Raw genomic sequence first — 16,405 nt, 5'->3', positions numbered from 1 at the left:
GGCTGATTAAAAACCTCCTGGCTCCTACTAAAACCCTTCGAGCTCTGCTTTTTTTCCTTTTTTTTTTTTTTTTTTTTTTTTTTTTTTTTTTTTCTTTTTTTTAATTTTCTTTGCCTTGTAAATTCGTTAACTGTTAAACTCCTGATTTAGATTTCTTGGAGTTTTGTCGGAACTTCGAGAGGAGATTTACGTACTTTAATTTTAATGTTGTTCGATAAATTCACTTACAATTCTAAATGCTTGAAAATCTACTTTATATGTTTCTCCCATTTAGGACTAAGAGATTGGACGGAAACTCCTATGAAAAATATGATATATTGTAATTTTAAAAGTGATTAGATTAATCGGTTATGTATATTCGGGCCGAATTTTTTCTTGGCCCGGTTCGGAACCTGGATACTCGGATTCCCTTTCCGGGTTTCGGCCCTGATCAAATCCGGGTCGAAGTCCGGATTATAAAACCCGGACCTATACGGTCAGAATGCGAGTGTTTAAAGCGAGTTCTGGATTTCCAGAACTCGCATTTATACGATTCCATTTCTAATTTATTCGCTGTTTTCACTCTCTCTCTCTCTCTCAATTTGCCGTAGGAAGTTAGGTTATTGCCGTCCCTCTCTCACAATTTGCCTTAGGTCATCGTCGCCCCTCTCTGTCTCTCTCTCTCTCTCCTCTTCGAGTTTCTGTTTCTCATTGGCTTCGTCGTCTTCTTCTCTTCTCTCTTCGTTTCGAGTTTCTCACTTATGGGCCGTGGCTCTGTCGTCTTCTTCTCTCTCTCGTGCTGAAACCCTACCTCCTGTCACTTTTCCTCTGCCGATCGAAGATCTGTTTCTCATGATCGTCATCTTCTACTTGACAAAAACCAAATTAGATTATGTGTTAGTTCTTCTTGACAAACCGAAGGTTCGTATTTACACTTCCAAATCTCTTTTATTTATTTATTTATTTTTTTAACAGTGTTTTAGATCTGTAAGCATGTGGGAAATGATTAGGGTCTTTTTTGGGTTTGTTTTTAAACGTGGGTTATTTATTTATTTATTCGGGTCTGTTATATCCTGTTATTTTGCTAGATCTGCTATTTTTTCTAATCTTGGCTTGATTTCTTCGACTGGATTTTTGTTCTCTCTGTTGTTTTTTTGGTTTATTTTGATGTGAATGTTTGAATGAAGTAATCTTTGTGTAGTGTTTTTATGGTTTAGATCTAGATTTGTGAGACCTAGAAGGGAAAAGAGTGAAAATATCCATAACCACATAATCTTCTAATAATATCTGGATCTGGGTTTGTGAGATCTAGATCGTGGGCATAAGTTTTAGATTATGTTAAACCCATTTTCTTATAACAGATTTGATACTAAACTCGTATAGAATTTTATTTCTCTGTCTCTATTTTCTCCTACAAATACTGTTGAAATTGGTAATCCTAAGTTCTTTCTTTTATATTTCTCTGTTTCTGTTTTCTCTATTCTAATTATTCACAATAATTAAAGAGTTTAAGAGAGTGCTAACAATTTATGTCTGAAAATTCTTTATGTTAATACATTAATTGAAAAGGCATTAAGGAATGAGCCATTAATTGTCTACGACAATGGGAAGCAAACCAGGAGCTTCCAATACGTTTCGGATCTGGTAAGTGGTAATGCTTTTTTGTAAAATAATAATAATAATAATAAATAAATATCTATATATTGCAATATTCATATGGATATCCTCTTCAATATTTTTTGTAATGTGCATCATAAATTAGAAATTTGAATATGCACCATAAATTACAAAATTGAGAGGTCATATTGCAAAAAGCAGTCTTAAGTGATACGGTTTCATTAAACTTAAAATTATCCTTTCTCTCATGCCTGCCCATGAGCCAATTTTCTTTGCACGGATAGATTACCAGATTTAGAATTCGCAAATTAAAGATGTTATTCTTTTGATAGAAACAATAACGATGGCACTTATCACCTGTATGACATTTTTTATTTTTGTACTTTTGATTTCTGATTTTATGTTTGTAATTAGGTAACGTTTAAGGATCCCGATTCAGCCAAGAGAGCTTGTCAAGACTCAAAACCACCATCCTGTGATTGTTGGAAGAAGAGTTAATTGATGGAAAATTTTTTGATTTTTTGCATATAATTTGTTTAGAGTTTGATTAAAGTAATGCATGTGTTTTGTAATATTTTTAGCAAATTAGTTTAAATAATGTAGTATGTAGTGAGTTGTATGGCGCATGCATTTTATATGATGAATATTGAATTTTTTTTATACATGCATTTAGTTATAAAATTAATTAATTGTTTATAGACCTGTATTCAAGAGTTGAGTTTGCTCTGTTCCTTTAAAGGCCATTAACTGATTTTAATTCTCAGCCAAATGGAGACAAAATCTTTGGAACTAATAATAAATTATCATTTGTTAAAAAAAAAAAAAAAAAACCTGGTTAAAACCCAGAACCCGGATTTCCGGGTTTCAAAAACCCGGATTCATCCGGGTTTCGGCCCAGGCCTAACCCGGGATAACCCAGCCCGGGTTCCGGCCCGGATTTGGAATCCGGGTTCCGGTCTGGGTCTACCTGGGTTCCCGGGTCGGAATCCTGATGAACAGCCCTATAATCGATAAAGGATAATAATAGGTTTATTACTTCCTATCTAGGGATGTTATCCGCACCATACGGTGCGGGATAGCCCCCTTTTTGCCCCCGTCTACTTCAATAATAGACTACAAGTTCATTAGGTTCAAAATTATTTTTAGATCAAAAAGTGATAAAAACATATTTTTCGATCCAAATTATAATTTAAATTTACAATATGACTATAATTTAAAAATTATGAAACTTTTAAATTTGCTAGTTTATATTTTTAAATAAAGTTGTAAAATAATTATATAAAAGATTATAAACTTATCGTTTTTCGTAATTGTTTATGAAAACTCATATTCCCAAATCGATTTCTAGAATACACATAGTAAAGTACTTGTATAAAATAATTTGATTTAAAAGATAAATTTTAAAATTTGAATCTTAAAAATTGAATCTTAACATTTAAATGATGTAGATTGTATGTTTTACACACTAATTTAAAAATAAAATAACTCTCGATTAACAAGTCTTTTTTTTTAAAGATAAGAGTATGATATAACATATTTTTTAAATAAAAAATTATATTTATCATCATCACACCACACAACAAACACTACACATAATTATATATTACAGTGACAAATCATGGCTACAATCTATCACATTGGATGTTGCATCATAAATCAATAAATCATCAAAACCAAACTTATTCTTATATAAGAAAAAAATATTTATAATGAATATATTTGAATTGTTGCCCTCGAAGCTTCTCGCACCATATGTGGTAGGTCCTTCCAGTTCCAGCCATAGAAGATTTGAACCCTAGATTAGCCAAGCTATTTGCTACTACTTGATTAATCTCTCGAAATAATAAAGAATTATATTTACAAGCACGTGTCAGGATATACCCTCCACATCACTGAAAATTAAATTCTCTTATATATCAAATTACGGTATATCCCTATTGTAGAAAATGTATCTTCTACACTGACTTATAAATACTATTGCTTCGAAATAACACATCTTCTTTTAAGCGTTCCCATATCTCTTGGGAGTAATGTTACAAACTACGCTTTTATCTTACTTTCATTTTATTGTATAAAACGTGAAACTTTTAATCATCATTAGATCATCTTTTATGTTTTTAAAAGAAAAATTTAAAGATAATAAATGATATTTACAATTATGAAATGCGTAATTACGTAATTTTTTTGAAAGAAAAATAAATAAATACGAGATTCACATAAAAAATTTAATTTTTTAATAATAAACTCTACTATTTTTCAAAAAAATTATACGATATTTGTATACTCTACAATTGTCCTGAAAATTCTCAATCCCCGGGTGACTTGGTTGGTTGGCTTAAAGGAAAGATGATACTATTCCTGCGTTTACATATCTGCCAGAGACAATGTCCATTTATTGGGAGTTAGCAGTATTTAACACCCCCTCAGCCCTGAAAAAGGTTAAAGATTAGCATGCACTTTGACGATCCAAATAGGATTTTGTGCATTGATGAATGAAGAATCTGTGTACGGCTTTGTGAGGAACCATTGATACAAAACTTTCTCAAGCATTTTCTTCAACACCTTTTCAAGGTCAACCAACAAAAAAAAGAAAAAGAAAAAATGAAATGAAGCGATTTAGCCAGAGCCTGTGCAGTATTTGGACGAGCTAAGAACCACAGATCGTTCTGGCTTTTAGGGATTCTTCCTTCCAGTTCACCAGCATTATATCTTATGTAGTTTTCTAGGACTAGAGATCATTCCCAGAGCAAATGCATATTAGCTTCATGGCTTTGTATGTGTTCAATCAAGTTGATGCTTAATCATCCTTGTCATTGTTGTCATCATCATCATCCTCATCATCTTCTGTCTCATCACCATCTTCATTCTCATTGTAACTGAAAGGAAGTGGCACTGACTTGAATGCACGGTATTTGCCAACATTGTTTAGGTGCTCATTTTCCAACCTGATTGAATAAACCCCATGGTTTGAAGCACAAACAAATCAGGAACATAAACCTGGTTTGGCTATCCTTAAAAAGTGTAACCTATCAGTATGTCTGTCAATATTTTGTGCGAAATTGAATCATTGTATATATTAGTCCTTTAGCCATTTATCACTCCTGAGCTTAAGAGTAGTGGTTTAGATAATCTGTGTGTGCTTTAATGATGGCAACTCTTTGACCCTTTGGTATTTAGTATCCACCACATTCAAATTAAAACAAACTGATAACTTGGGATAACTTTAGATTAATGAAAGCATCCTCTACACATAAACACCCTGATCTTGGAGAAGGATACCTGAAGAAGCTCCAAATGCCTCGGCGAATAATTTCTAGGCATGACATTGTGGTTGTTATGGTCATCTTACGAAGGGAATGCAATCTGAATCCCAACACCAATTGCATCCAAGCAAGTCGCAGTACTATATTCAAGAACTGCAAAGAAAATTGGATTACTAGGAAATGACAAAAGAATTTACATATCTCTCACATCAAGAGACTTAACAATACCATAGCTGCAAAGTAGACACTCTTTCTGGAAATGAGAAGTTTATCTCTCAATAATCTGTTCCTTGATTGCCTTTGCAGAAGCCCCCAGTCAACAACTATATCCCAATATGTATTCATTGTTACTGCAATGGCAGAGCTGACTAGAGCAAACACCAACCAGGCTATTCTCTTCTTTAGCTCAAAAGCTGTTCTAATAATAACTGCAACAATGGTCAAGAAGTACTTCAAACCATTGTACCCGTGCATTGCATCTTTGTCTTCGTAGAATCGACGAATGCACTACAAAATGATGTTGACTATCTGTCAATATGTTGTCCATTTTTTTTAAAATGCAGTTAGTTGAATGTTACAATGTTGTAAAAAAAAAAAAAAAGTTTATAACTCTTCTAGTTATTTAGTCCTGAAATGCAAATGGATGCATGAGCACTACATAGTCGGATATAGATCCATTTTGACATCTGAATGAGATCATATTTTGAACAGTCTTTTATAACTTGGGGAGAAAAATGTTCTTAATTTGCTCCATCACCCTATTTATGTTTTCTAGGATTGAAATTATACAAGCTTCAATGGATACATGATTGATGCAATGATACTTGCAGTCTAAATCTGGATCATCAGATTGAGTGAATGAATGCACAAACCATTTAGGTCGCCAAAGGCCCAAACAGCAGTCCAGCCACTGTTAAGGACAAACAAACAAATTTGAATTGATGAAAGAAGCCAGTGGTGCAAGCTGAACAGAGAAATCAGCATGATGCAAGGATTTTCGTATCCCGGGAATAAAATTATCCTCTGAACTAGTCAGAAAATCACCAAAGTATGCTGAGAATAAATAGTACAGAAAGGAACTCAACAATAGTACTTATCCTAACCTCATAATTTTTGCAATCTCATGTACAGTTCCACCATACATGCTAAAAAACAAGGAAAAGAGTAAGTTTGATGTTACCTGTAGGAAGCGCAGCCAATATGGTATAACTGCAACAATGAAATAGAAGGTATTATAGACTTCATGACGGTGACACCTGTTTTGTCTTCTTGAGTATTCTCCCAATCCATAGTAACATATGTATAACTCAAAGCTCCTAAAGGCCTGAACCTGAGGTAAAACAACCACAAACAGCATAACAAAAATAGAAATTAATAGATCCTAAATTTTTGCAACCAATGAAATCATGGGAATGTAAAAAACCTGGCTGGTAAGCTGGTCTGCCAAGAGAAAATCTGGTAGGGTAACCTGCAAAGAAAGAAAATCAAGGATGGTGTCCAATTCATCTTAGCAATGTTATGAAGTTACTGACATTCTATTACCGGGTAGAGAGGGGCACATATACAGCGGAAAACACGTTTAATGAAGAAGAAGCGGCTTGAACGGTAGATAATGTTGAAAGGGCAGAAGGTGATCACAAGCACAAACTGCACACAGAAATTCTGAAGTTAAAATCTGAGGAAGTTTTATCTTATGCATGTAACTAGAGCATTAGGCTAAAATTTTGTAACGACCTAGCTAGAGAAAGTCCAAGCCACTTCTAGGCTTATACTCTAAAATGACTAGTTAATGTTATGATTTGAGCTTCTCAGAATCATTATAAACTGAAAAGCTCTTCACGCCTAGACAATGTGAGATCCTATTCACCACCATTTCCCTCCTATATAAGTATTACAAGTTTGGCGAGAAAGATATATAGGCAACAGTCATGTACTCTTGTAGCAGGAATTAGATGTAACAATCAAGTTCGAGGTACTCTAGAAGACAAAGCTTTTCTACTTTATAAATCTTACAGTGACCAAGCTCAGAGGAACCATTTTAGAGGCCGTCTTGTAGCCATGAGTACTTGAATCCATGTCCAGATGCAAGTTTGCTAGGAAACCAGCTGATGCAAGTACTGCAAGACCAGTGCTGAGGAGGAAAACTTCTCGGTAGCCCAACTCAGTCCCTCGCTTGAAACCAAATATAAATGGATAGTTGACATGATAACGCCTCCAGAAGTATATGTTTGCAGCATACATGAGCATATGTAGCACAGCATATGCAAATAAACTGCAAGCGAGGGAAAATGTATAGTGAGTAAAAATGTTTGAAATTTTTCTATGTTTGTTAAAATTTATGGATAAGTGAATAGACGTTTCAGGGAGGTCCTTGGTTACGTGTATAGTGGGAAAATGTTTTCCATGTACTGTGTTCCCTCCTCCTTATTCATCAGATTACCAGCGTCTATTCTTAAAGCAATAGCAACTAGTAGAGCAATTGAACAACCTGAAAAGAAGCCTAAAATAAACATGAAAAAAATAAAAGTTAGTCAATGCAGGCCGCAGAACCAGAACTACAAGTCATCCTTGCAAAATCATTTTTTGACAAACTTACCTGAAAGAAATGTCACACTGTGCTTTTCTCTTTTTGCTTTTGGCCTCAATGACTCCATGCCCTTTCTACGATTTGAGTTTGAAAAGTTCTTGATGAAGATACCTTCCGCCCTCTCCAGGAGACTAGTAACCTACAAGTAAATAAAGTGGTAACTCTATCCTTTGTAAATTGTTATTGAATTCTGCATGTGGATGTGAATTGATTAAACATTCTGTTCATGAAAGATATTCCAACCAGCAAGGACAAACTAAGGCAAAGCAAGATTTTTAACACCAGACCTAAATCCGTGGAATCAGTCAGTGGGCTATGCCTACTTTTCTCATTAATAAAGTTCTTCTTTACTGATAAAAAAAATTAGTGGAATGATCTGTGCATTCATTATGCATTTCAATATCTAATAAGTAGACATAGGCAAAAACGGGGGGAAAATGTTAGATGGAATAACTGAAATCCAAGAAACCTCATCAGAATTGCCAAGGTAAGAGTTATCCACTATTTTCATGTATGATCTGGCTGCTCTCCTTGATGTGATCTGCATCAATTCAATAAGTTAAACAGAAAACTAATTGTAATTGAAATGCAACCATAATTTTTAGTGTCTAAAAAAAAAGATACACTTTAAGTTTATGTCTGACCTTTTCGTACTTTTTCGTTATCTTGGAAAATGCTGAAAGGTTCATAAAACTGGTGCATCCATTTGAAAAAAAAAAATGAATAAGTACCTAAAATTGTACAACATAAAAGTCAAGAGTCAAGACCTTATCTTATGTGCCTGCACAAACAGTTTATCACCTGTAGTGCTTTAGAAGACGCAGCTTGTTGTAGAATTCAATGAACGCATGTCTCAGTTGTTCTTCAACTCTTCTTAGTTCCTCCTTATTAAAACTCAAGTCCTGTTCTTTGGAATCCTTGAAAACACCTCTTATGGTTGAAATTGGCGAGTCAAGTGTGTTGTTAATCTTCACGTGATCAAGAATTTTTAGAGGATCTTGTTGGTAGTCATGATTCCTCACCTGCTCTCCATGATCAGTACTACAACCGGTGGTGCGTGCTGAATTGAGTTCTTTCTCAGCAGTAGATTCGTCTTTTTTATGATCATAAATTGTATGTACTTCAGGAGTCAAACCCATATGCTCCTTTCCTGTACATTTGGCGGGCGGTAAGATTGTCCATTCAAAGAATCACATGATCTCTCAAGTAAACAGAGAGTTTATTGTGATTATGAATGAGAACTACATCACTACTAGAGCAAGTTTATTCTTCTAGCTGATGATTATTGCTCAAATGAACTCTCAGACTTATAGCCACAGGCCCAATTCACGTGCATTTGGCAGTAAATCGTGCAATAGGAATAACATGGCCTCCACACTTCACTCACAACGCTAGACGTTGTGACTTTCCAGACCAAGTTCACCAGTTTCGTAGGATGTGTAGCAGACTATAAAGAAGCAACAAGCTGCTTTTTAACTGCTCTGAATAAAGCACAATCCAAAGCTTTTGTGAACATGTAAACTTTGTCATGATATGTCAAACATCTTCCTAAAGGGATACCTATGTTACCTAATTGACGGTGTTCCCTAAACAGTACGATAGGTGTTGAACATATATCTTCCCCTTTAGGTACAAAACAGATTTCTTTATTTTACCAATTGATAATAACACACTTGCCGTGTAGAATCTTTCAATAGTGTTCCTCTTCTTTTTATTAATCCTAGAGATAAAATTGACATGGATCATGGATGTCTGTCTTCCATTAATATCTACGAGCAAAACATTCTCAGATGGTATTAGGACTGCATAGCATTTACCTGAACTCTTATCTCCCTTCGAAGTGATGTTAGTTGGGTGCATCCTCAAAGCAGCATTGGAAAGACTACGTCTGATCTTAAAATTAGAGCGATTAAGATGAGGTTTCCGCACCTTGATCCGCAATGCAATGAGAGCATCCATTTGTTTATTCAACAGTGTAGCTTCATGAATCAGAGCCTTCACCTTGTCCTTGTAGAAAGTGTTGACCTTGTTGAGCTGTTCATCAAGTTTTGCGAAAAACATCGTCTCGACATCTCTTCCATCCTCCGACCGACCGAGGAACATGGTCTTGTATATCTTTTTGGAACCATCTCGCTGTAACGTGTCAACATCTATAACTTGGTTCTCGACGTCCGTTTTACTTTGATTAAGATTGCTAGATTGCAGGTGTTGCGCACTGAAGGCAGTACTGTCCATGAATGTGATCTGCTTCTGCTGTGAGGCTCTTTTGTGCTTGAGTGCAGGATGCAGGAGGCTCTGCTTGTAACGCATTACCTCTCTTAGTATTCTTTTGAGGCCATTATAGTCCATATACGCTTCTGTCCACTCGGGCACCTTTTGTTTCTTGAACTCTTTCCCGAACTTCATCTCCTTTCTTGCAAGAGTTTGCTTTATTATCTCTGTTGAATTAAGAATATCCTTAATTCCCTTCAAACATCAATACAAAGAAATATATATTGATTGTCACGTACGTAAGAATCCACTTTAACAAAAGGAGAATCACGTGATGGTATCAAAGAAACTCTTTTTCCTGCACATTCAAACCAAATAATATTGAAAATTCTTGCAGAGAGTAGACGAACCAAGAACCCAAGAAAACGAGAGAGAGAGAGAGAGAGAGGTCTCAGTAGCGTCGGGGGAGTACCGTTTGGGAGTGTCTTTTTGTATGCATGCAGAAGAAGCACCCCTCTCTCAGTTAAGACAGCTACGCTGATTTTCGAGGTTGGTGATGCTAAAGAATCAAGTGATTCTGAGACCACGGCATGCTGGTAGTCTCTACCAATCCACGCTTTGGTTTGTTTACGAGATCCGTACATTTCTCCATCTCATCGGCAGGAACAGAGATATGCTCTGTAGGCTACTGAGCAGTGTATTTCATCCCGCATTTAGTGCTTGCGGTGTAGCACAGAACTACCAACGTAGGCTTGACGCGTGTCTTTCTTGAAAAAGAATATATATTTATATTAGGCGAAACGGTTATTGGTTGACCAGGTTTTCCGAAACGCTGCTGCTGCTGCCTCCGCCACGTATCCGCTGGGCTTACTTTGAAAGCTACATCTGTTAAAAGGTAACAAAAATGATAGACTTACCGCCTTATTTACAATTTATTTACAATTATGATATATTTTAAAATTAAGTTTGACTTTTGATTTGATATGATTTTTTAAATATTTAAAAAATATTATATTATTAATAGTAGTAATTTTAATTTAGGTAAATGGTGAATCTAGATCTTACCCTACTTCTCTACTACATAGTGCCTACGTGGGTTTTTTTTTTTTTTTCCCTTCTGCCTTTTGCACTCTTGAGGAACAAGTCTTGTCTTTGAGCTCTCCTCCGCGCCCAAAGCCCTCTCTCTCTCTCTCTCTCTCTCTCTCTCTTTAGAAAGGTGAAGAAGCAATCAATGTCTTTCGCAACTCCCCACTTGACCCATTCTTCTGATTCTTCGAAACAATCAAGAAAAAGAAAAATAGCAAATGCCCAGATTCAAACTCGATCCTGATTCCTTCATGTCCTTAGTCTCATGAATTATCAGACCCATTTGATCTGTTTTTCTAAATCCTCGATTTAAGAAATCAACCACTTACCCATTTTACTCGGTTGATTTTGCGACACCAAATCAGACTGACCCAATTTAGAAAACAATTTCAATGTTCAGACCTTAGCTCTTTGGTAGGCAAAGCTCCTAGATTCAGAGCTAAAAAAGAGATGGAACAAGGCTTGGGAATTCCTAATCCAAGTCCCAATTAATAAAAATTTATTTTTTCTTCCCGTAGGTTTTGTTCTTCTTGTTGTTCCATGGAACAACCATTACCAGCCTTGGTGCACCAAATCTTTGGCTTTGTCGTTCGTCGCTTTTGGGTGCGGAGGGAAGAGCTCGGGCGCGGAGGGGAGAGCTTCGGGTTGGGTGGGCGCGAAGGGGAAATGAGTCTGCTTGTGATTTTGAATCTCAACTGATAATAAAATGCAAGAAGTCAGAAGAAAGAACAAATAAAATAGAGCCACGTGAACTGAGCAGTAAACAAAATGTAATTACGCCGGTTTGGATGAGATAAGAAAGATTTTTAGATAAAAGTTAAATAAAATATTATATTTTTAATATTATTAATATTTTGATATTTAAAAAAGTTAAATTATTTATTATATTTTGTGTATAAATTTAAAAAAATTATAATAATAAAATGAATTGAGATTCCTTCCTAATCCAAAACTAAATGTTCAAGCTATATTGGCTTAATTTTCCTAGAGTCAAATTTGAATTTATCGTCAAGTTGCATTGTATAGTCATATAAGTTGGTAAGTTCACAAAGTGAAAATAGTAAGAATAAATTTAACTCGTTCGCTGTAGTAGTAGGAATGGAACCAAAAGAAGCCTAACAATTTATGATTACTACCAAGTTTTCGACAGGTCCCGTTTGGTTTGATTTTACAGATAGTTTCAATTTATTTTATATCATTTTATTTCATTTTAACATTTAAATACAAATATTTTTTAATTTTAATTTTTCAAATGAATAATGCTAGAGCCACATTGGGGACTCTCTCTAGACTCTAGCATATGTTTTTTTAATTCTTTTTTTATAAAGATTTTTTTAACAATTTTAAATATTTAAAAAAGAATTCACAACAGTATTAAAAAATATAACCACAAAGTAAAATAAAAAATTTTAAAATAAAAAAATATTTATTTTTTTACTTCATAATTAAGGAAGTGTTTTTTAATAATTTTTTTTTACTTTATTATTAAGGATGTGTTTTTTTTAATGATGTTCTAAATTTATTTTATTCTTTTAAAAATATTTAAAAGTATTAAAAAAATCTATATAAAAAATAACTTAAAAAAACACATGTTAGAGCCAGCAAGAGCCGCAAGCGGTGGCTCTACTCTTGTTCTTTTCAAATTTTTCATTTAATCATTATCTAATCACTACAACTTTTTCAAACTTCTAAACAAAACATAAAAAATAATTTAAGATTTTCAAATCTCAAAACAAAAATAATCTTAAAAAATGATATTATAATAATATCTTAATTTTATAATATTTTTATTTAATTTTTTTCTTTAATTTCTCAAAACCCCATAAAACATCTTAATTCAAATCAATTCACTACTATTCAAAAACTATCTCACTACTATTCATAGATTTTTCATATCATCTCATTTCATATCATCCGTGTAACCAAACGAGTCTTAAACCCCTTGAATTTTCCCGGATCCAAGAATTATTAAGTCTCTCCAGTTCAGCTTGAGTCATTTGCAAAAGATCATGATTTTCACTGGGCTTTTAATTCAAATGCTTTCTATAATTTAGAGATATTCAAATGTCTTTCTATAATTTAGAGATATAGACACAAGTGAATCCTATTATATTAATATTTGGACCCAAACTTTATGTCGACAACATTTAATATTGTAGAATCTGCAAAATCTGTCTATTTTTGTCTAAATTTAAAAGTGCTCCTAGTGTGAGTGCATATATATATATATATATGCACTCACACTAGGAGCACTTTTAGAGGGCACATTTGGAGGGCAACCAAATTTTATAAAAATACCCTCTATTTAAAAAAAAAAAAAATTGTAAAAACGGTTGTCTCTATCACAACTCATTGAATTATCCAGTCCCATATTCACCGGATGAGGTTCTCAGGATAATAAAAACATTTAGACGGGGGGTAAAAAAAAAGAACCGGCTCAATATAATCTGCATAACTACGAGAAGGAAGTATAAAAATCCAACCACTCCACTCCATTGGAAACTGGAAAAGGTTAAAACACCGGCTGAGAATTTGATCATCTGGTTGCATCATTTTGCTCATCGACACTTCCTCTATTTCCACTGCAACAGTAGAAGTGGGGCAGCTTGACCCGACCACAGCCCCTGCGACGGAGCATTATAAATTGGGAAAAATAAAAAGATGGATCGTCAATACAAACATACTTATTACATATCAAGCTCAGTTTATATTTACTTATTTAATTTGTCAGTAAGTGTTGGTCCAAGACAAGCATCAGGTGGCCGATTTACATAAGCACCTACGAAACTTCTACTGTTAATGTTATATTTGATCTATTGCTTATGTAAATAAAGGAAAAGGGGGGTGCACCACGTCTGTCCATATTACATATTTTCAAATTCATGTAAATAAAGGCGAAGGCTTTCAAGAAATGATTAGCTTGAGCTGATTTCCTTCTTCTTTATAATCAATGACCCCTCTCTGTTTTGTTGTGAACACCATGTCTCTGCCTCTCTATTCTAACATACAGAAAAACCATGCTAACCAAATGCTTTGTCAGCTCACTGTAGTGCTGCAAACTTAATCTGGATAAAAGTTAATAATTCATTTACTCACGTTGAGGCTTCTCAAGTTCAAAGACAAACCATATGAGGCTAAAAAATGGATGACGAAGCCAAGAATGTTCCTTAATTTAATCTTATCTAACCATAAAAAAAAAAAAAAAAAAAAAAAAAAAAAAAAAAAAAAAGCTCCTTAATGTAAGCATAACAGGACCTGAGGGAGAGACTAACTGCTGTGCCATAGCTCTAAATTATAACAAAACCTTGAAACTGCAGCCAGAAGGCAATTCCCAAGAAGATTAATTTGTTCAAGCAGAAAGGCAAGCAAACCTAATATTTATCCAAATATGACACAAATATTCACCAAAGTTAATCACATAAAATACTTACTTGCACCGTATTATCACAGGAATAGGTTTCAAAGCCTTTGGTCCATTTCTTATGCCTCTCTTATGGGGAGAAACCTGCATAATATACAAAGCCTTTTACACATCGTGTTCATACACACAAAAAAGAAGAAGCATTCCTTACATAAAAATCTCTATATGCAAACTAACGCAGTGAACACTAGCATTAAAGGAAGAGATACCTCAAACTAGTCAAGCACAAAAACCTACCAACCATCATGAATTGGAACCCAAGAACATGAAAATTGTGAAAGGACATATTCAACAGGCAAATTAGAATCATATAATTGTTCAGAGAAAGTATCATGAATAGTCTTCGCTTCAAAGAAAATTATTGGTAGTCCTTACTCCAATGCACACAAAGTTGTAGAAAGAGACTGATGAATCAAATGCCACTCATGCAGAACATATTGCACAAGCGAAATTGAATGTAGCCATAAAAAAAATTGCCATTGCCAAGATATTTCTGTCAGCAAATATTGCAAATACTAAAAACAAAGATAAAATGGTCAATACTTCCCCAAATACTCAGAAACAAAACACACTATCAGCAAAATTCATCTATATTGAAAAAATACGTGCACTATTAAAGCACATTAATGTAGAAAGAAAGCACACAATAAAATTTGAAGATTAGCAAAACACCTAATTGAAAGCTTGTCATAATTATGAACAACATCTATAAGTTATCACCTGAATTTCCACATAATTTAATTGTAGCTCTTAAAAGTTAAAACACATCGAAGACATACCCGATTGGAAACTGAACCTCAATGTTAAAGACATCTAAAAAGGTTGGATACTAATTTGGTTAAGCCTTTAACCCTCGAGATCATAACACTCAATACCGATGAGAGGGCTAGGGACGGCAAATAAACAATTCGTAGACAAATCATTCAGTCAGAAAGTAGTCGCTCAGATTGCTGAACTCAAATTAATCCATCCGAAACTCCATCCGAAGTCCAAAGATGAATTGAATGAAAAAGGGGGTTTATTATTAAAAAGAAAATAGTACTACCCAAAACCCGTCTTCAATTCTAACACCCTAAACTCCAAACAGACCCATACGGAATTCCAAAGGAAGGACTCGAAGGAGAAGAAAATGTAGTGATGCTGATAACTGTAAGTAAGAAGATACCTTCCTCTTGGGGACAGCCATCAGCTCCATAGATCCAGCATAAGTAAAATTTGGGAACTCGAACCCGATGCTGTTGTTGTTGTCGTCGTCTCGATCCCGATCGAACTCCGGCAAAACGAACGGTTGCGATGTGACCCCACGGTCGACGACCCCATCCAGTGGCGGAGGAAAAGCCATGATGTGGCTCAACCTCCGAAGCCCTAACGTGCACCCCATGTTACCCCCGGCGCTCCTCAGCATCGCCGCCATTTTCATGGCCATTACTATAGTTGCTCGGCCCCTTAACCAACCAGTAGGCGGAAAAGAGAAAGGGGCATAGGTTTAATAGCTGATCATAAACGGTGTCGTTGATGATGGGAATGGCTTGAGGTTTAGTTCATGGACAATGCTTGCTGGGCTGCCCCATTTGATTTTTTTAATATTTTTAATTATTAAGAAAAAATACATAATTTTATTAATAATTATTTCTTTAACCATTAAAAAAGTTAAAATACTCGAACCATAATTTTGTGAGGCCAAGTACCATTTTCCTTAGTTCATTGAATGAGATTAGATGATAGGATGCTGCAGGTGCCTCTCAAGTTGAGTTTGAGTTGTGGCTTATACCACAATCCCATAACGAAGGATTTGGATCTAGGACTCAATACTTGCCAAATCATTTAGGAATAATCCAAACACAAAAAATAATATCACATTTGGGGGTATTCCGACTTCGACTAAGTCGGTTCTCACCCTTAAAGGCTACATAGATTTATCCTAATAAGATAGGAAGGACAGAAAAAATAGAAACCAAAGAAAATAAGAAAGATTACTCCATATATATATATATATACACGTGCGTGTGCGGGCGCGTAAATGATGTTTTAGAAATGGAAAATGATAGAATTATTATCCTCTTACTACTCATTTTATATTTATTTATTTTTTTACTTAATGATTAAGGAAGTGATTATTAGTAAAATTATATATTTTTTTAATTTTTTCTTAATGGTTAAAGATGTTAAAAAAATATTTAAAAGAAAATGACAAAAAAATAAAAAACTTGAAATGAATTATGAGTAATAAATGGGTAGTAA

The 16,405-nt window shown here is 34.5% G+C and overlaps 2 protein-coding genes across 3 annotated transcripts; both read right to left on the bottom strand.

The window, feature by feature from the left end:
* Window positions 1-3,944: 3,944 nt before the first annotated feature.
* LOC121257066 (phosphate transporter PHO1 homolog 10-like) lies at window positions 3,945-10,928 on the bottom strand. Of its 2 annotated transcripts, XM_041157935.1 has the most exons (15): window positions 10,723-10,928; window positions 9,264-10,542; window positions 8,248-8,596; window positions 8,091-8,139; window positions 7,916-7,987; window positions 7,456-7,585; window positions 7,239-7,359; window positions 6,873-7,131; window positions 6,402-6,506; window positions 6,283-6,327; window positions 6,040-6,189; window positions 5,088-5,366; window positions 4,876-5,012; window positions 4,326-4,541; window positions 3,945-4,278 (listed from the first exon to the last, which is right to left on the bottom strand). In XM_041157935.1, the coding sequence occupies exons 2-14, from the start codon at window positions 9,850-9,852 to the stop codon at window positions 4,394-4,396; spliced, it is 2,433 nt and encodes an 810-aa protein (XP_041013869.1). In that variant the 5' UTR covers window positions 9,853-10,542; window positions 10,723-10,928; the 3' UTR covers window positions 3,945-4,278; window positions 4,326-4,393. The 2 variants fall into 2 exon arrangements, with proteins under 2 accessions (XP_041013869.1, XP_041013870.1); XM_041157936.1 differs by lacking the exons at window positions 3,945-4,278; window positions 4,326-4,541; window positions 4,876-5,012; window positions 5,088-5,366 and adding an exon at window positions 5,399-5,769.
* Window positions 10,929-13,068: 2,140 nt separating this feature from the next.
* LOC121258473 lies at window positions 13,069-15,716 on the bottom strand. Its single transcript, XM_041159997.1, has 3 exons — window positions 15,330-15,716; window positions 14,175-14,248; window positions 13,069-13,367 (listed from the first exon to the last, which is right to left on the bottom strand). The coding sequence occupies exons 1-3, from the start codon at window positions 15,588-15,590 to the stop codon at window positions 13,280-13,282; spliced, it is 423 nt and encodes a 140-aa protein (XP_041015931.1). The 5' UTR covers window positions 15,591-15,716; the 3' UTR covers window positions 13,069-13,279.
* Window positions 15,717-16,405: the final 689 nt, after the last annotated feature.

This window comes from Juglans microcarpa x Juglans regia, chromosome 3S (assembly GCF_004785595.1).
Source record: "Juglans microcarpa x Juglans regia isolate MS1-56 chromosome 3S, Jm3101_v1.0, whole genome shotgun sequence".
NCBI classification, from domain to species: Eukaryota; Viridiplantae; Streptophyta; class Magnoliopsida; order Fagales; family Juglandaceae; genus Juglans; species Juglans microcarpa x Juglans regia.
This window is presented reverse-complemented; position numbering and strand designations above follow the sequence as displayed.